At 66.4% G+C, this 19,706-nt stretch overlaps 1 protein-coding gene across 1 annotated transcript in view; it reads right to left on the minus strand.

Moving 5' to 3' along the window:
• LGR6 (leucine rich repeat containing G protein-coupled receptor 6) overlaps nt 1–14,163 on the minus strand; it is a 96,138-nt gene extending 81,975 nt beyond the window's left edge. Inside the window, exon 1 of the mRNA XM_059059247.1 lies at nt 13,964–14,163. Coding sequence (XP_058915230.1) covers nt 13,964–14,163 — 200 coding nt within the window. The remainder of the gene's footprint in view (nt 1–13,963) is intronic.
• Between the last annotated feature and the right edge of the window lie 5,543 nt (nt 14,164–19,706).

A 19,706-nucleotide genomic window follows, 5' to 3' on the forward strand; every position in this document is an offset into this window, starting at 1 on the left:
CACCCCAGGGCCTTCATCTGGAGAAGCAGCTCTGTGAGGTTCCACCAGAGAGGGGGTAGGGAGGGCATTCTGGGTCAGCCCTGCCCTTAGGAGACACCAGCTGTTGCTTCTCTCTGCAGCCTCCAAAGCGTGCCACCTACCTCAGCCTTGATCTTCTCATCTTTGATCTCTGGCCAGGGTCCCCAGCCAAAGGCATTCCTGTCTCCTGGCCTCCTCCAAGGAGAGGCAAAGGGCTGGGTGCCTCCCGGTCCCCTGGGCTCCCTCCTCCCTGTGCTGTGGGTGTAGCCAGGACTCCCACTGAGGCCCTGGGACCAGGATATAGCCCGGCCCCTTTGGGGGGTGTCTGAGGGGAGAAGGGTCACAGGGATGGGCCGCCACTGGGCGCGGACGCTGCTGGAAAGGTGCCTTCGGCTTAGTCCCTGCTCCGAGCAGCCGTGTGCAGAGCCGAGCCGAGCACAGGACGTGTGTGTCCCCGTGTGCACACAGGCGGCACACCCCGCCCTCAGGAGGCCAGTCTGGGGACACCTGCAGACCACAGGCACAGCCGGACCGAGCCGAGGACGTTAGTGCCGGAGGAATCCCGTGCCTGCGGACCGGGACACGGTCAGGGAGGGCTTCCTGGAGCAAGGCCAAGGGGGACAGGGTAGCCGAGAAAGCGGCTTGACTGAGAGAGTTGCAAAGGGTGGGCCTGGGCTGGGCTGCCTAGGGCCGCGGCGAGAGATGCCGCAGTGCGCCAAAGAGTGGCCCTCAAAGAGGTGTACCCCAGTCCCGATCCCTGCGACCTGTGCGCCTGACCTGACCTGGAAAGGGTCTTTGCAGTGAAATTCAGTGAAAGATCTTAAAATGGAGGAGCTTCTGGGTGGGCCCTGATTCCAATGCCAAGCGCCCCTAGGAGAGACACAGAGACACACGCAGAGCAGGCGGCGGCGGCGAGGTGACTGGTGCTGGTTGGAGCGATGCGGCCCCGAGCCCGGGAGCCGGCAGCCCCTGGAGCTAGAGGAGGCTGTGGCGGACGAGGCCCCGCTGACGCCCGGATTCCCCAAGAGAATCCTTCCTGCCGTTTTAAACCACCTGGTCTGTGGTGCTCTGTTATAGGAGCCACTGGAAGTGATGCAGGGAGCACGGACCACAGGCCCCTCCCACACCTCCCCCCACCCCGCCCCGGGAAACACATTCGCACCTCTGAGCTGCCTCTAGGATCCGCTGTGACCCCAAGATTCCACTCCTGGGCGTCCGTGCTCACCAGACACCCATCCAGAGCTGCTTGCGGCAGCCCCACCTGTAAGGTCCCAGACCGGAGGGCCTGTCCGCATGGCCCGTGTCCTCCCGCGGGGAGGACGGGCAGCGGTCGGGAGTGGCGTGGATGGATCTTCAAACGTGGCGAGGGGGAGGGGCAGACACAGCAGCGCTCCGTCCTCGTAAAGTCTAAACACAGGCGAAAGCTGCCGGGGCTGCTGAAGCCAGGGCTGGGGTTGCCCGGGGGGTGTGGTGGCGGGGGACACCGGGCGAGGCGGCCGACGCTGTTTCTTGGCCTGGGTGCGGGCTGCGCAAGTGTACTCAGCTTGTGGAAATTTGCCGGGGCACGCTTGCCGCATGTGCTCTCTTCTTAAACACAAGTGAGTTTAAACGATTAGGGGCCGGGGGGGCTCATTCTGAAAGTCCTCCGTGAACCTGGCATCGACAAAGGGCTCCCTCCCCTCTGGATTCCCTGGTTCTATTTCCCAGCCTTTATTTCCCTCGTGGGACTGAAACTGGATGTGTGTTTCCGTGTGTCTTTTCACTTCACTCATCTGTGCATTCCCCTGGCACACAGTAGGTGCTCAATAAACACCTGCTGAGATCTGCTGCACAGCCAAGGGCACGGTGTTCTCAGACTCGCCCCAGAGGCCCCTGGCCGTCAGTCCCAGTGCCCTGGATCATCCGAGGATCCAGTAGGACACACCCTCCCCACTGCCGTCCCCTCCCCTGTGCCTGTCCCCACCCAGCACGTGCAGGGCGCTACCTTCTGACCCACCAGCCTGAAATCTCTCCCGACACAGACTCGGACTTTCAGAGCCAGACACACAGTGTAGACTCAAGGACCAGCAGCCTCGGGTCCCTAGAGCCAGCGCTCTCTCCATCCAACCCTGCATACCTTTCTTTGTCTTAGCTCGTTGGAAACTGGATGGAAACCTTCAAAAGGGGTTTTCTTTTTAAAGAAACGGTACAGGGAATGACTAGGAAAGGCAAAAGCTTCTAAGTGGCAGGGTTTACGGAGCAGACATCTCACTCTCAGGAAGCCCGAGCCGGCCGACTGGCAGCTCAAGTCTAGGCTCCGTGCTCCCCGCAGCCGTCCGGGTGGACGCCACACCTCGGGCCTGCCGCAGAGTCAGGCCAGCGCGGCCCCCAGGTGTGAGGGCCGCCCTCCCGCCCAGCCTCGCTCTCAGGGGAGCAAACCTGCTCGGCCACCACGCCTCCCGCTGCTACCACGCACTTGTTCATTCGCTGCTTCGCTTATCCCAGCCACGTGCAAGGGTGACACCAGCCCTGCTTTCCTGGGGCTGCCAGCCTGGTTGGGAAACAGACCAGTGAACAGGAGTTAGACCCAGGGGGGCTGCGTCCTAGGGCCGAGCGGGGAAATTTCCCAGAGAAAGAGAAGTCTCAGTCGGCCCCTGGTATCCTCAATCAAGCTCATGCCTCCCAGGCTGCAGGATTCTTGCCTGAAGCCATCTCTTAACCACATCCTTGCAGAAAATCACAGCGAGAGTCTCAGGGCGCCACCTAAGTACAAATTAGGTGAAAGCAAAATCCCTGGCGGGGCGGGGCAGGGGTGCAGGGAGTGGCTGGCCAGCTGACGATCTGACTTATTCCAAGGAGAAGCTGGAGGTTGGTGCTGGGCACTTTAAAATGCAGATGTGGCCCCAGCAGGTCTGGGGTGGGGTCTGCACCTTTGCACTCCACATGCGTCCCCAGAGGAGGAATGCTGCTGGTCTGGGGGCCACGCGTTGAGTAAAAAGGCTTTAGGATATCCAAGGCACTAGAGGGGATAAATCGCCTTAACGTGACCTCTCAGGACTACTTTCTCAATCACTTTTTTGCTAAGTATTGAGCAGACTGACCCATGGAGACATCCAGCTGTGGCCTGGCCTGGACAAGGATGGCCCCTGGGACCACCCAGCACCCCCGTCTCCAGGGCCCCTGGGGACCACCCAGCACCCCCGTCTCCAGGGCCCCTGGGGACCACCCAGCACCCCCGTCTCCAGGGCCCCTGGGGACCACCCAGCACCCCCGTCTCCAGGGCCCCTGGGACCACCCAGCACCCCCGTCTCCAGGGCCCCTGGGACCACCCAGCACCCCCATCTCCAGGGCCCCTGGGACCACCCAGCACCCCCGTCTCCAGGATCCCTGGGGCCACCCAGCACCCCCGTCTGCAGGGTCCCTGGGACCACCCAGCACCCCGATCTCCAGGATCCCTGGGGACCACCCAGCACCCCCGTCTCCAGGGTCCTGGGGACCACCCAGCACCCCCGTCTCCAGGATCGCTGGGACCACCCAGCACCCCCGCCTCCAGGATCGCTGGGACCACCTCCAAGGTTGCCTCTCTAGGCCAGCTGCACGTCCCCCACCTGGTGCCTCCAGGGCCAACAAAGCAGGGGGTAGCCGCCCCTCTCTCCCCTCTGGTTAGAGCAAGAAGGAGAATGGAGGTATCACAGCAGGAAGGTGGAGGGACAGCAAATTCCTGGGGTGTCGGCTCTACAGCAAGCGGTGGGGGGGGGCGGGGGGCAGGGCACTGATCTGTCACGGGGGGGGGGGGGGTGCGCGACCAGGCAGGGACAGGAGCTGCCGCAGGACTTCAGGAGGCCCCCAGGCCCAGCTTCCAAACCCACCCCCGGCATTCCGCTCTGCCCGCTGCGCCCCACAGGCTCCGGGGTGTCCTCAGCACGCGGCAGGCCAGGGTCCGGGGAGCCCAGTGCTGCCCGGCCCCACTCCCCACGCTCAGCAGGGACCTGGGCCCACAGCACGCTGCCTTTGCTCTCCCCATCCCCGCGCCAGTGTGGGCGGTGAGGCTGATGTCTTCGGGCAGGTGGGAGCAGGGCAGGCGCAGGGGGCGGGCACCCTGGGCTTCTGCATTTAGAGCAGCGGAGACGGCGCGACGCGAGGGCTGGTGTGGCGTCGACCGGCAGCGGCGGGGCGGGCCGGGGTGGGGGGGTTCCTCCTCTGCTGGCTGCAGGTGGTGCAGGCGCGGCCGTATTCTGGCTGGGCGCACAGCCCCGGAGGTGCTGGGGACGGCCCTGCCTCCTCCCAGCCCCGGGATCTCAGGTCTCGCTGGGCGACGCTGCACCTCCCCGGACCGGGGCCCCTCCCTCACCTCGTCCTCACTCGCACCCCTCCCCACTCCGTCCCCTCTGCTTCTATACCCTCCTGGCACTCAGAACTGCCAACCCAGCAGCAAACAGGCCCAGAGACCAGAGGACTTGTCCACAAGCTCTCAGCAAGCTGGGGGCAAAGACAGAACTGGAGGCCGGGGCGTCCTGATTCCAATCCCACTGAACAGAGAGGCGCCCAAAGCTGCAGCCGAAACCGGAGGAGGGCCCCGTCGACACCCCCATTCTTCCCGACCGTGCAGCCCTGAGTGTACACGCCAGAGAAAACCGCCGCGGGGGCGGGGGGGGGTCGGGAGGGGAGGGGCCGAGTTGGCAGGGTGGAGGCAGGGTGGGGGGACTCGCACGGCCACTTACTGAGTCCTTGTCTCCCCCTCGTTAGTGGTGGAGAATTGTCAGTGTACCGCCAGTGCCCAGCACAGCCGGGCGCTATTAAGTATGCATTTGATAAACTGGGGGATAGATAAGACCACGCCAAGTGGTTACCAAGGGTGTGTGACACCCTTCCAAGCGCTTCCGTATATTAACTGGTTCACCATCACCCCGACCCCACCCTGTTCGCACGGAGGCCTTGCCCCCCGGAGCCCGACGCCTGGCCGGTTCGCAGAAGCAGGGCTGTGCGGGGCCCCCCCAAGCACAGCAGCCCGTGGTCTCCAGCCAGCAGACGCCACTCGCAGGCCAAGGAGCCCCCTGCAGCGAGGCCCACGCGGCTGCGTCTGGACAGGGCTTGCCTCCACGCAGCGCGTCCCTCAGAAGGGGCACCCGCCCCACCCTCCGGCCTGTCCCACCCGAGGCCATGGTTCCTCGTGACCGGCGGCCGGGATCCAGGGCACGGGCGCGGACGGACGAGGGGGCTCACTCAACCCACCGACACCTGGGATGGGAGGCAGGCCGAGACCCTCGCTCTACAGACAGGGACAGGAGCAGCGCAAAGAATGAGGCCCTCGTTCAAAAACTACTAAGACCTTTGAGGGGGCGACAGCGGAGCACTAGCCCAGGGTGGCTGCTACGGCGGGAACGGGCTCGTCCGGGGTCCAGCCTGGCTGAGGGGCGGCCCAGGCCCCCAGCTTGCCAGCGCTGGGTGGCCACTGTGCTGGGAGACCAGGTCCTGAGTCTGCCCCAAGGTACCTGAGCGTCCGTCGGGCCTGTCCCCACTCCCTCCGGCTTTTGTCCTTGACAATGGTCCTCCCACAGACACTCGACCCACCTCCCAGTCGGTGGCCCCAGACCTGAGCCGGGGGAGGGGAGGATGAGGGCAGTTCCTGTCAGCGCCGCTCACGCCCCGTCCAGGGCGCCCACTGCGGGTGGAGACCCAAGCCGGGTCGGGGCGTGTGTGTGTGTGTGTGTGTGTGTGTGTGTGTGTGTGTGTGTGTGTGTGTGTGTGTGTGTGCGCGCGCACGTGTGTGTGCGTGTGTGCGTGAAGGGAGGCGTGATGTCCTGAGGAGAAGCGCAGCAGGAGTGAAGTCCTGCCTGTCTGAAGGGGGAGGCCTGGCCCCGCCCTGAGACCCACCCCCCCATATAAGAGACATCGAGAGCCTAAATCAATGAGGCAGGTGGACAGACGGACAAACAGATGGGCACCCCCTGAGCAGACGCGGGCGGCGAGACAGCCTGGTAGTCCTCAGGAGGGCACACACCCCCAGTGTCAGCTCTCCGCCCCCCAAGCAGGGCCTGCTGGACACAAGCTTCCTCGGGGGAGGCGGGGGAGACGACCGCCTGCCTTGCAGTGACTCCACCTGGGCCTGCACGGGGGCGGCGGCCAGGCGTGGGCTTTGCCCCGCCCCCCGTCCCCGCCCCCCGCCGCTCCTGCTCTGGGCCTGCCTGCCGCAGCGTCACCCGCACAGGCTGCGTGGCGTGTGCCCTGGTCTCACCTCCCCCGAGTCCCCCTGCCTCCTCTGAGTGGGGGGCAGTCCGGCCGCACGAGGCTGGATGCAGAGAAACCTTCAGCTCGGGGTCCGGGCAGACGGGAATGCTCAGTCCCCATCCGGGAAAGAACGAGCGAGTGAAGGGTCGCTTCCACCACAGCCGGAGGTGGGGGCTGGGCGAGGGCTTTACCCCGGACCACCGGCCAGCGGGCCGGAGCTGGGGGCTGCAGCGCAGCTAGGGCCGAGAGCCGTCTGCAGACCGCGCACAGGCGCTCACGCCGCCTGGGGCTTAGCCGCCGGCACGCCCCGCCCACTGAGCGTGCCGCCCCGCCCCGCGTGCGAGGAGCGTGAAGCAGACCCGGACCCAGGTCACCTGGGGAGGCATCCTTCCCTCCTACAGGAAGCGTAAGAGGCCCTTGGTGGCGCTGCCTCTGATGCTTCCAGGAGCCAAGGGTAACTCAGGTTGAGGGGCAGGGGGTGATTCAAACTTGCAAATCGCTCCGGGCACTGGAATAAACCTTGACGTTCCTGGTGCCCATAGGCTCCTACGAAAGCAATGCACTGGGCTGGGGTGTGGACGGGGACGGTGGACCCCCTTTGCACCTCCGCTCCCTGTCCCTCCAGGAGGCCATGTGCCCTGGCTCTGAGCCTAGGACCAAGTCCAAATCCCTGACACCCTGCCCACCGCGCCATCTGCACACCCCGAGGGCCACCCACCTCCTCCAGCACCCCAAAGGCCAAGGCGGAGGGGAGAGGCCGGGGGCTTGTTCCAGATCTGACTCTCTGGTCTTGCTCCCAGCAAAGCCCCGGCCGCAGAGTTGCAGGAGGACCAGGGCGCTGCAGGTCTGCCTCAGCTTGTCACCCCGGTGCCCCCGGGAGGCCGGTGGGCGACGGCACTGAGCTGGGCAACTCCCCCCATACACGGGAGCGAAGGAGATGGAGGCCGAGGACAGGGGCAGCACCGGGGCCAAGACCCGACCCTTCCTGCTGGCCAGGTGTACACCCAGCTTTCCCACCACAGCACGGCCTCCGGGTGGGCGTGTGCCAGGGGTCCCCAGCCCGGCCGGATGCTGCCTGGGGAGGCTGGACCATTTACCCCAGCTGCCAAACGCCTTGAATTGCTGTCGGTTTTTTTTCTTTTTTTAACGTGCCCTGAGGAGAAGCCCTGCTCTGGAAGGTCCTGCCTCGGGAGGGACGGACGAGGCCGTGGACAGAAGGCCAGCTGCCCTTCCCTCTCCCACGCTTGTCCTTCCTCCCCGCAGAGGGCCGGCCCTGCCCGCAACGGACCCCTGTGACTCTCCCGTCCACCAGGGCTCAGGCTAGGCCTCTCCCCTCCACCCCCAGGGCCTTCCCCGACCAGCCCGTCCTCTCACTTTTCCGAGGCCGGTCCCCCAGACACACCCCCGTGTCCACCAGCTCCGGAGGCCACAGCGGGCAGGAGGGACAGGGGCCACCACTGACTCTTCCCGAGAAAGGAAAGAAACAGGCTCTAAGGGGCTGCTCCAGAACCCCTGGTCTGCCCCACGAGGCAGCGTGCATGTGGTTAGGAGGCGGCAGTGGCTGAAATCCCAGCGTCAGCAAGCGCCGGCTGGTGGCCTTCGTGGGCTCCTGAGCAAGGGGCTCGGTCTCCTCACCTGTAACGTGGGGATGAAGCTGGTGCCTCCCTCAGGGGTTTACACGCTCAAAGGGAGGCAGTAAATGCCGACTGTTACCCTGACAGGTTAAGGCAGTGCCACCAGCCTGATGGCAGCTGCCCAGGTACATCTGCAGGGCTCCAAGAGTGGGCCTTCCCAAGACCTAGTGTTTTCCCGAAGAAACTTCTGGACTTCCTGGGAAAGTGCAACCGGGAAGGCATTTCCACCACCCGCTGGAGCAGGGAGGGGAGACAGAAAGCCCGGTGCGAGCTGCTTCCCCGGCCCCAGCCCCAGGCTCTACACCTCACTGGTACTCAGAGGGGACCCCGATCCCCAGGCCGTGGAGAACTCGGGGTACAAGCCCCCCTTGCTGGCTCTGGGGAGGAAGCAGGTAGCGGCAGGGAATGGGACCCACGGGAGACCTCGGCTCGTGCGGCTCTGGTCGCAGGGCAGCCAGGGGCGGCCCCCGCCTGCCGCCGCCAGCCCGCCCGGGGCCCAGGCTGGCAGGGCCACGTTGGCAGTGCCAACCCCGAGCTCTCCTCCCCAGCGGTTCTTCTGCTGCTTCCAAAATAACTCTCTGCTCTCTGCCCGGGTGGTTTTCTTCTCCTGAGACCAGTACTCCCACGTCTGAGGCGGGAAGACAGGCCTGAGTTACTAGAAATTGGGGGCCACCCCCTTTTACCAAGGGGCTAGTCAGCACAGAGGGGCCCCTACAGTTCTGAGAGCCCCCAGGTCAGCAAGTACGTCTGTTTGGCTCAAGGAACTTGTCTTTTCCAACGTGGGGGCCGAGGGTTGGAAATTTCTCCCGCACTCCCGTCCCTTGTACCTTCCCAAGGGGCCCAGAGCCCTGCTCCTAAGGTCACACAGCCATTAGGGTCCTTGCAGCCCCTCAGGGCACGTCCCAGGGCGGAAAGGAGCCAGATGCCTCAGCTGTCCACACCTAGCTTTCCTTGTGCTGCACCAGAGAACCCGCTCTTTCCACGGAACTCGGTCTTTGGGGAGAAGCTGGACTCGCCAGACAGTAGTCACCTGGAAGTCCAGACTTTTCCTCTTGAAAGAGTCCTCACAGGTGCTGGGCTGGCCATCTCCTCCAGGGAAGCCTGTGAGAATGGACACTTCCTCCATCACCCCGCCCCCGCCCCGCCCTCCCCGCCTGGCCTCATCAGGAGCCCAAGAGCAGAATGGGCTCCAGGGAAGGTCATTTCCCTGAAGGTCAGTGGGAGGGGGCTTGATTAGTAAGGAGGGGAGAAGGGGGGAGGGAGGGAGGGGGCTTCCCTGGTGGCGCAGTGGTTGAGAATCTGCCTGCTAATGCAGGGGACATGGGTTCGAGCCCTGGTCCGGGAAGATCCCACGTGCCACGGAGCAACTAAGCCCCCTGCACCACAACTACTGAGCCTGCACTCTAGAGCCTGTGCTCTGCAACAGGGGAAGCCACCGTGGTGAGAGGCCCATGCACTGCCACCGCAAGGAAGAGTAGCCCCTGCTCCCCACAGCTAGAGGAAAGCCCACGTGAAGCAACAAAGACCCAATGCAGCAAAAAATAAATAAATAATAAAATAAAGTAAGTAAATTTTTAAAAAGTAAGGGAGGAGGGAGGGAGGGAAGGAGGGGGGGGAGGGGAGGGGAGGGGAGGGAAGGAGGGAGGGGTGAGGGGAGGGGGGAAGGGGGAGGGGAGGGAGGGGAGGGAAGGAGGGAGGGGTGAGGGGAGGGGGGAAGGGGGAGGGGAGGGAGGGGGAAGGGGGAGGGGAGGGGAGGGAAGGAGGGAGGGGAGGGGAGGGAAGGAGGGAGGGAAGGGGGAGGAAAGAAGGGGGAAGAGGAGGGGGGAAGGGGGAAGGGGAAGGGGGAGGGAGGGGGAAGGGGGAAGGGGGAGGGAGGGGGAAGGGGGAAGGGGGAGGGGGGAGGAAAGGCAGCCCAATGGGGCTCCAGAACTTAGACTCTGTCTCCCTAAGTCTGCGTGCATCACAAGCAGCTCTGTTACCCCTCCTGGGCCTCAGTAGGTCCTCTGCAGTCGAGGATTAAGAGAAACAGCACCCATGGTCAATGTTTTAAAGCAGACACAAGGCTTTGCCCCTTTGTCCCGTGGCTCCTCCTACCACCCTGCCCAGTGAATGCTGTCGGCCTTTCCATTCTGGCAGGGCAGCCGGGCAACTTTGCTCTGAACCGGGCTTTCTTCTCCTCCCACCCACTGAGCCCGCTGCTGTCAGAACCCAGAGGTTTCCTTTTTCTTTTGCCCGGGGCTGCTTCCTGCCTTTCCTTTGAACTGGGGTGTTGGCTCCCGACACACTCGCCCTCCTCCAGCGACCCCCACCACCGGGCCTGCCCCATGATGGGCCGACCCCCCCCTGCACCCCGGCTCTGCTTCATAGGAAGGCTGGCACCCAGTCCCTAGGGGACCCTCCTCCTGGAGTGGCTCCCGGCTCTCCCAGGGGGAGGTCCTGCACCAGGACAGGAGGCTCAGAGCCAATCTCTCCTGCATGTCCGGCCCTGTTTCTCAACAAAACCTGTGCACATTGTGGTCTGGAAATGTTCTGGCACGGGCTGAATGTTAGAACTCGAACCCCAAGTTTGTGGAGTGGGGAGAAGCTCAGGCTCTTAGAATCTATTAGAAAAGGACACTGAGGCCTGGCCCGGAAAAGGCGGCCTCCGAGGTCCAGAATGAGAAGAGGCCCGTGGATCTCCCAGACGCAGCGCGCAAGGCCGCTGTCCTCCCTGGAGCCACGTGTTTCTCTGCTTCTTCAGACGACAGGCCCTGCAGGGAGCAGCCGCTGTGCTGGGGAGCGGGCTGGGGTATCCCACCCGCTGCCGCCTCACCCCCCTCGGAGCTCTGCATCAGCACCCGCCAGGAGAAAACTAAAGCCTCTCCAGGCCCCAGAGAGCTCCCCCTGGCTCCCTGCAGCCACTCTCTCCTCTCTCAGCCCCCAACACACAGACGCGCCCATCCCGCACTTCCCACGGTGCTAGCCCCACGCTTCCTCCTCCAGGAAGACCTCCTCAACTAACGCTTCTTGGCCCAGTCACCCTAATAACAGCGCCGCCAACACTGGGCTCTTCCGAGGGCCGGACACTGTGCCAAAGCCTTTCCGGACGTTGCCTCAGTGAATGCAGACAACAGCCCTGTGAGGCGGGCGTGAGCTCCGTTTACAGATGAGGAGACTGGCCCAGGCCACCAGCCTGTGATGACTGCAGCCCTGCTGTGCTGTGGCCAGCACCTGTGCCGGGACCCCCGCTCTCCCCAGCACCCCGCCGCCGTCCCATCGCCCCCAGGCAGCGACGAGCAGGATGCAAACTACCCAGAATCTACACACACGCCGCATCTGACCTTTCCTCGGGGTCAGCGGTCGTCACGGCAGCCTTAAGGAGGCGGTAAGCTGCCTGACGGGGGTCGCGGGGTGGGGGCCCCCCTTCGCCCCGGCGGCAGAAGGTGATGGAAACGGGTGCTGAGGGGTCAGTGCGAGCGAACGAGCCTCAGGCCTTCTACAAGCAGCTCGGCACCCCTCGCTTCCTGTCTCTGCTCAACTTTGGGGGCAAAGGAGGGACTCAGAACGCTACCCAGATTCTCGAAGTCGGGGACAGCCCTGGTTGTTGCCAACAACACACGTATATCTCTGTCCCTTCGCTGTGTGGACGTGGGACGGGGTAGAGCAAGGGCCGCCCCACCTTCTGGGTGCCCCAGAGCCGGGGGTCCGTGTCTCCCATCTGAGCTCCAGGGAGGACCTCCCAACCCCCGTGAGTCCCCAGGAGCCTCACTGAGACCACAGCCTGGAGAGACGCCACGGGCCTCTGGGTGTTTGGAGTCGCTCCCTTCAACCCAACCGGCCGGCCATCCGACCCCGATGGAGCGTCGTCTTTGCAGGTGAGGGTAGGGCAGAGATGCGGTGGGACCAAGAGGGCGGGGCAGCGGTGGGCAGGCCTCTGCACTGGCTGGGTGTCTGCTGGAGCCCAGAGTTCCTTGGTGCCCCTACGGCTCCGTCTCTGGCACCTTCTGAAGGCCTCCAAGGGCACCCTCTGACCGGCCGCCCCCTGTACATCCACGTGTTCTCATCTGACCTTTCACCTTCTCCTCCGTGTCAGGAAGACGTGTCCACTCCCTCCCACCCCGTCCCCAGCGTTCACAGCTGGCCGGACCCCGAGCCCCACCCGGAGCAGCCAAGCAATGACTGAGGCCAGCACCCCGCGGTCGCCTTCCCCCCTCCCGTCGCAGCCTGTTCCCTGGGGCTCTGCGCTCGGCCCAGCACCATTTCCCCCCCGTGTGAGGGTTCAGGCACTGCTCGTTACGTGTCAGGCACTGTGCCGGGGAGTTTACCTGACACGTCGCCCACTCGTCCCCGCGTACAGACGAAGACCCCGAGGCTCAGAGGACTCGCGTGACTCCGTCGGGGGCAGAGCTAGGAAGGGACCAGGGCCTGGGTGGCCCAGACGAGAGGCCCTGCGGGCCCCAGCATCCAATGAAGGTGTGGGCCGTCCTCGGCCAGAGCTGGGCCACCTGGGGCCGAGCTGGCATACCCTCGCTCTGCTGAGGAGGGAAGGGGGCGGCCCTCACGCCCACCCTTCCTCGGCACGTTTGCGCCTGGGCCGCTCTCCAGAGAGGCGGAGAAAGGAGGCCCCCCACGCTGCAGAGACACTCCACTCGCCACCCAGACGAGACCTTGCGCGGCCAAGGGGGACCCTGCGTCTTCCCCTCCCTCCCACATTCCAGGGCCTGCTGCTAAGGTCCCCAGGCCGCGTGGGACCCTCCCCTCCTTCCCTGGGACGCACAGGCTGAGTCCTGGGAGAGAGGGGCTTTCTCAGGCGCCAGGGAGACTCAGGGTCGGCTCAGAAAACCCCAAATGCAGACGCGACCGAACCAGGGGAACTGTGCCGAGACGGTGGGTACAACCCTCCGGCAGCGTGGATTCAGACGGCGACACTGTCCTCTTTTCCCCAAGTCCTCCTGAGAAAGGATGGGTCTGGGGAAGGAGGTGGGACCAGTCAGCCCCTCAGCCTGGAAAAAGGGACCTTTCTCCTGCCTCCCCAGAGAAAGGCTCCACAGAAGTCATTCCCAAATTCTTTTTAGCCACAGAACCCTGTCTTCAAATGAGACAATGTCCTACCCACTTCACCCACACACAGGTAAAATAGCTAAAGTGAAGCTACCCCGGCCCCATTTGGCTCAACAAATACTTTCCTGACTCTAAAAACTAGCTCCTGCTTCCTCAGAGCCCCCAGGCCCTGGAGCCCAAAGCCGCAAAGCTCTGGGACCCCACCTCCGGGACAGATGGTCCAGACTCTCCTCCTCCGAGAAGAGGTCACGGAGCCCAGGCAGGGCTGAGCCAGGAAGGTTTCCTCTCCCCAGAGCAGGGGGGAGGCAGGTGGTCTGCAATGTGCGCTCACCCCCTCCTCCTGCCCAGGTGGCCAGGCCAGAGCCCCCAGCCCTCAGGCCCTGAGGGGCAGCTGCCCCCCGTAGGGTCCCTTTCACACATCGTCCCACCCCAACTCAGACTCTAAAAACACCTCTCTGGTTTTCAGCTTGGCACTGCCCACAAATTAGTGTCTCCAACACGGCCCCTTGGGATGTGACTTCAGGGAGGCCCCTCGGTGGAGGGAGATGGAGCCAGCAGGGTCCGTCTTGGAGGAGACGAGAGTGGGTTAGTCCCCTCTCCCGGCTTCTGGGACCCCCAGCAAGGCCACCCAGCTCGAGTGACTGCTCTGCTCTCCTTGCCACGGCCGGGGGCAGACAATCCTCCCCCCAAGGGGGCCCCCCCTCTCTCCTGAGCCCGGGCCACCGTCCCGGGCGCCGCTCTGCGGGAGAAGAAACCAGCCAGAGGAGAAGGGGCAGCAGTCTGGGGCCCTCTGCTCAGGGCCCGGAGACCCCCTTCTCACCTAGCCTGGGCTCCCACCGTGAAGCCCCGAGACAGGGGCCAACTGGGAACCAGTCAGGGAAGTCCGGCCTCACCACTCGCCGGGCCCTCAGCCCGGGACTGTTCTCCCCGCCACGGCCCCGCAGTCCAGGACGGCGCAGAAGACGCCTGGGCCTCGCGGCTCCAGCTGCGCGGGTGCCCCAGACGGAGGCCGGCCCGGCCAGCGCGCAGCCAGCCGGGCTCAGCGAGAAGCGCGTGGTACTCACAGGTAAGCCGTCAGGGGGTCCAGGTCCCCCGGCACCGCAGAGAGCCCGCGCGCGGAGCAGTCGGCCGACAGCGTGCTGCCATCCTCGTGGCAGTGGCAGGGGGCCGGGCAGGCGGGCCGCGGGCCAGGCTGGGGGGCGCACGGGGCGGCGCAGAGCGCGGCGCAGAGCCAGAGGGCGCGGAGCCCGGGTGCGCCGGGCATCGCGGCGGCGGGAGGGCGGCGGCACCGGTGGCGCGCAGTCAGAGGGGAGCAGGCATCGCCGCGCGCTCTTCCCTCCTGGGTTTCACGGGTTGGGCTTGGCAAGGGAGGGCGGAGCCAAGGGAACCTTCTCGCCTCTCGCTCCCCTTCCCTCCTTCCTCCGAGCTGGCAGGAACTTCACCCAGGAAAGGAAAAAGCAAACAACCCGGAGAGCGGAGAGCGGCACCTGCAGGCGTTTGGGCCGCGGGCTCAGGACCTTGTGCCGCAGGGGACAGCCTCGGGGCCACAGGGCATCGGAGGAGGGCCCCGGAAGCGCCTTGTTTGTTCGAGGTCACCCACTCGTGGGGGGAGCAGCCCCAGAAGTGCAACTCGGGGTCACCCTCCGCACCCTGGCTCCTGGGGAGGGAGCGAGGGGTTGTGTCGCCAGGGGAGCCGTGAAGGGCCGGAGCCGCGGGGCGGGTGGAGGTCGGGCGGCTACAAGGAGGAGCCTTCCAGCCGAGCCCCGGGCCCGCCACTAGAGAAGGTGTGACGTCCACCCACAAGGCGTCCTGCACGCGGCCCCAGTCGGGTGTGAGCCTGGGGGCCCCCGGGATGGAGCCGGGCGCCCGGCTGGGGGACGCGCCCACCTGGCGGGCCGGGCCGGCCTGAGGCGGCCGTCTGGCGCCACCTGGAGGCCAGTCCGGCAGCTGCAGCTCCACCAGCCTGAGGCTGCAAAAAGGGCCAGGCCGGAGGCTGGACGGGGCGAGACGCAGGCTGAAGCCAAGCCCAGGGCGGAGTGAGAGCCGGCCGCGTCTCCTGACCTTGCTGTCCCGCCATGGTCCATCCTGAGTGTACAGCGGCAGCCTGGAGGCCTCAGGGCAGCCAGAGGCCCTTCATCCAGGGCCGTCACCCCCCAGGGCCACTCACCACCCCCTCCTATTCTCTGCTACTGCTTTCAGCTCCCCCCCCCCCCCGGCCCCAGGGGCCGCACGGCTGGGCCAGGAGGGCGGAAGCCGGCCCTTGGCCTCCGGGGGGTGGGGCTGGGCCCTGACATACATGAGCCCCCAGGAAGACCTGGGTGGTCCTCGTGCACGGGCGCTGCCCCCACCCCAGCTGTGTTCCTGGCCTCCCTCCCCACTCGCTGCGGCCCCCCTGCTCCTCTGCAGCTCTGGTGCGGGGACCCTGCTGCCCCCCCAGCAGTGGCGGCCCGGGGGCCCAGCGCGAGTCTCCAGGCCGCCTACTGGGGGCGCGAGTGTGGAGAGGGTGTGGCCCAGCCCGGGGTGCCCAAGTGCGCAGCAAGCCTGCCTCTGCTTCACAGGCCCGTGGGGCCCTCCAGCCTCCGACCCTCGTCATTCACGGGGACCTCGGGGTGGCCAAGGAGAGCCCTGCCCCTCCCCGATTCGGGGTCTGACTCCTTTCGGGGCTTCCTGCTCTGGTTTGTCCAGGCTTTCTGGGTCCCCCAGGCCCTCTACCGGGAGCAGCCGGGGCCCCGCCTCTGGCACCAGCCGTCCGGGGCCTCGGGGTTGGTGAGGGAATGGAAGGGCCCCGGCGAGGCCGTGGGTGATGGGGTCGCCACGGTGAGCGCTCCTGCCCTCCTTCCTGCTTCTCCTCCTGGTCTTCCCTCTCCAGACTCCCGCACCGTGGCGGAGTGGAGGAGGCAGAGAAAACCCGCCGCTCTGGCCACGCAGCAGCGAGCCCCCGGGAAGGCCGGGGCGCGGGGTGCAGGGCCAGGCCAGTCCTGCTGCACACAGGGCAGCGGCTGTGCCCCCTCGCCCGGAGTAACCTGCTCTGAATCCAGGGCTCCCCCGACACTAGAGACTAGATCTGAGGAACGGGGAAACTGGAGGGCAGGGCTGGGGGCTGTCCCGCGAAAGCCACCGGACAGGCCCCCCCAGCCCCGCTCCTGTTTCCCGCCAGGCCCTGGCATGGATGGACAGAACGCACTCGGCCTCTGGCTTGACCACAACCCTTATTCCCCGACTTGGCCCCTTCCCGGCACCCGGCGGGCGTCGGGGAGGCGGGGGGGACAGATTCCCGAAAGACGATGTCAGGGCCGAGTGAGGAGGGGGCTGGGTCCTGACCCGCATCCCGAGCTGCGGGGCAGTGAGGTCTCTGCCTGCTCCTCCCGGGCCCCGTCCAGCGGCACCTGCAGCTGAGCAGCGTGCCTGGCTTCTCCGTGCCCCGGAGCAGCCCCGGCCCACGGCAGCCAGGAAGGGCGGCAGGGTTATGGTCTGGAGCTCCTGCCCCGGCTCCCCGCGCGGAAACTGCAGCCTCTGCACCGGCCTCTCCTCCCTGCTCCCCCTCTGGGCAAAGGCACCGGTGCCTGGAGGGGCCGGGACTGCTCGACGGGGCCACCCCCGCCTCACGGCCGTAGCTTACACGTGTGCTGCTGAGGAGGGTACAGGGCCGGCCCGCAGCGCTGCTCTCAGCCACCCAGCCCTCGGGCACCGTGTCCGTGGCGACGGGCTGTGACTCCGTGGGCCAGACCTCCTGTGGCCAAAGCGGGTCGGGGCTGCTCGGCCGGCCAGCCCATCCCCACCCAGGCCCTGGTCACGCCACACCCCACCCCAAGCCCCAGGCATCCCACCCTCTGCCCCCGTTCCCTCACCTTCTCCCGGGAGTCTGGCAGGCGCAGGAAGACCGGCACGCGAGCCGCACCAGCCCCCAGAGTTCTGCGGGCCCCGGTCAGCATGACGTGATCGCGGCCAGAGGGCCCGCCCTGCACAGCACAGGGTGTCCCTGGCCCGTCTCAGCTCTCGGACCCCCAGCCCCCCAGGCCCAGACCGGGAAGCACCAGAGGCCCAAGGGCATGGTCTCCCGGGAAGGGCCAGGCTTCGGGCATCTCTCCCGCAGGGCCGAGGGGACCGCTCGCGACAACAGCGCCTGCGGGACGAGGGTGAGGGTGAGGCCGCTGGAGGTCCCAGCCCGGCCGACGCCCGATGCCCGCTCCACCCGCAAGCCCGCCGGCACCCACGGGAGGCCGTGCTGTCCTGCCCACGGCCGGGAGAGGGCATCGCAGAGCCGGCCCGGTCCTCGAGGGCTGGAGCTGCAGCTGGGGAGGGGCCGGGCAGAGGGGCGCCAGGAGACGGGCCGCAGAAGGGGTGGCGCGAGGGGACCCCGTTGCCGTGCCGCCAGGCCCGCAGCCACCTTGTGCCCCCCCAGGAAGCCAGCGTTGCCATCGGCCGCCGCGCAGAGCACGCCCGGGGGGAAGCCCTCGTGGGGATGGGCTGCGGCCCGGGCGGGAGGCGCGGCCGCGTCGGGTGCCGGAGGGAGGCTGCCCGGCCCCGCGTGGACGGAGTTGGCAGCCTGCTGGTGGGGGGGACGGGGACCCTGTCCCCCACCGGGCAAGGTTCCCGGAGCTGCACTACTCAGAGGTGCCGGGGCCCCTCCCCGGATCCTGCTTCGGGGGGCAGCCGTGCCGGAAGATGTACTGGCTCTGGGGGTGGGGGAGGGGAGGCGGCCAGCTGAGGGCCCCTGGCCCAGCAGGGACACTTCCGGGCCCTGAGCAGCCAGAGGCCCGGGGCTGGGCAGGGGCTTCGGGGAGCCTTCCCGTGGGCCCCCCACCCCGCGTCAGAGCTGGCAGGGCCCCCCCACCTCCCACCCCCAACACAAAGGGAAACAGAAGCCCGAGAGGAGGGTGAGTGTCCGAGCCCCTCCCCCGGGGTCCTTCCCTGGGCCCTGGGGACCCTGTGGCCCGGCCGTCTGCCCCCCCCACCTCAGGGCCCGCAGCCTACCCGCCTTGCCCTCACCGGGGTCTGCACCACGAGGGGCCGGTGCAGGCGCAGCGAGCATACCGTGCAGAGTAGGTCCTCTGTGTCCTCCTCCTCCAGCTGCTGCAGCAGCCTAGACGGGGCCACAAAGGTGCCCGGCGGGTCAGGGCGCCCAGGGCTGTGAAGGGGGGCCCTTCCCCGCCCCAGCCCCCCGCCCCCCACCGCCTGCCTCGCCTGCATGCACCAGGCTGGGCCCTGCGCCTGGGGCGGCCCGTTCCTGCTCCCGAACGGGGTCCACAAAGGCCAGCGGGGAGCTGGGGGTCTCGGGGACGCAGCGGTCTGGCCGGGTGGTGAACTGCAGCTGCTTCACCGTCCGCTGCAGTTGCTGGGCAGCCTGGAGGCTGGGGGGCAGAGGAGCTGCTTCTCCGTTCCCTCCTAACCCACTGTCTCTCTCTATCTCTCCCTCCCTCTCCCTCTCTCTCTCTCTCTCTCTCTCTCTCTCTCTCTCTCTCTCCCTCCCTCTCTCTCTCTCCCTCCCTCTCTCTCCCCCTCCCTCTCCCCCTCCCTCTCTCTCTCTCCCCAACCTGAGGGCCTGGGTCCACACGTGCCCCTTGCTAAGGCCCCTCTCTGCCCACCCTACTCAGACCCACACGCCTCTTGGCCCCCCCCTTCCTCTGGGAAGCCTTCCCTGACTCCATAAGGCGCCCCTCTGTAAAAGCCCTAAAACATTAGCCAGAACCACAGAAAATTCCCAGTAGTCCTCAGTTGTAACCCGTGAGAACAGAGCTTCACGCGGTTCAGATACGCCGTGCGTGTCCTTCTCCGAGCATCTACGTTCACGCTGTGACGTATGAACCGATGCTCGTTACTTTAATAGACACGTAAACCATCTGGCTACTTGTCAGTCTTCCTTTCTAGATGGTCTTCTTCATAATTGTTAGCTTTAGCACCTAACCCCGTACCTAGCAATGGGAGGCAGTCATTAAGTATTTGTGGGAAGGATGGATGGATGGCCGACCGGATGGCAGGAGGTGGGGAATGCTTGCAAACAGATGCATGTGCGGCCCCACCTCGCATGGACGCACGGCTTCTGAGTCGGGAACACGGCACACAGAGGGCGGCGTGGGAAGGACGTTGGTCCCCACCACCGCCGCGCGGGCGGGACCCCGGGGCCCGCAGCCAGGAACCCACGGGGGCAGGCGCTGGCCCTCTGGATGCTGCAGCTGAGCTTCCCTGCCCGCGTCCACACCGACACGGTGTAGCAGGAGCCGGGCGCTAGGCCCCTCAGCGTCAGGCCGGAATTATCGGGGCCCAAGTCGACGAGACGGCCCAGCGAACTCTGGCTGCCCTGCTGGTGCCAGCTGACCCCATAGCTTTCCAGCTGCCCTGGTGCTGGGGCCCAGCCAACGGTCACGTCAGAGGGGCCGCCCCTGCCGACGGCCTCCAGTGACTGTGGTGCCGGGGGCCCTGGAGAGAGGAGCGGTTTGGTAAGGAGGCCCTGCAACGTCTGTGGCGCTGTGATGTCCCCACCCAGATCTCCACCCCAAAGCAAAGCCCCCGAGCCCCAGACCAGGGTCCGCGGTGGCCGGCGCTCGCCTGTGTGACTTGTGGGGCTCGGGGTGGTGTTGCCCGGAGAGGGGACAGTGCCCACCTGGTAGTGGGCCCTGGGTCCCTGGGGAGTGACCTGGGTGGCACCCGGTGGCCCAGCGATGTTTCTGAGGAGGCTGGGGGCTCCCTGGGTGCGGGGCAGTACCTGGGTCCCAGGCGCCCTGCTGGCCTGCAGCCCGTCCAGGGGCAGCTCGGCACCATTGCCTTTCTGGCGCTGGGCTGCAGCATCTGGAGGGGGTGTGGTCCCTG

This window comes from Kogia breviceps, chromosome 1 (genome assembly GCF_026419965.1).
Source record: "Kogia breviceps isolate mKogBre1 chromosome 1, mKogBre1 haplotype 1, whole genome shotgun sequence".
Lineage (NCBI taxonomy): Eukaryota > Metazoa > Chordata > Mammalia > Artiodactyla > Physeteridae > Kogia > Kogia breviceps.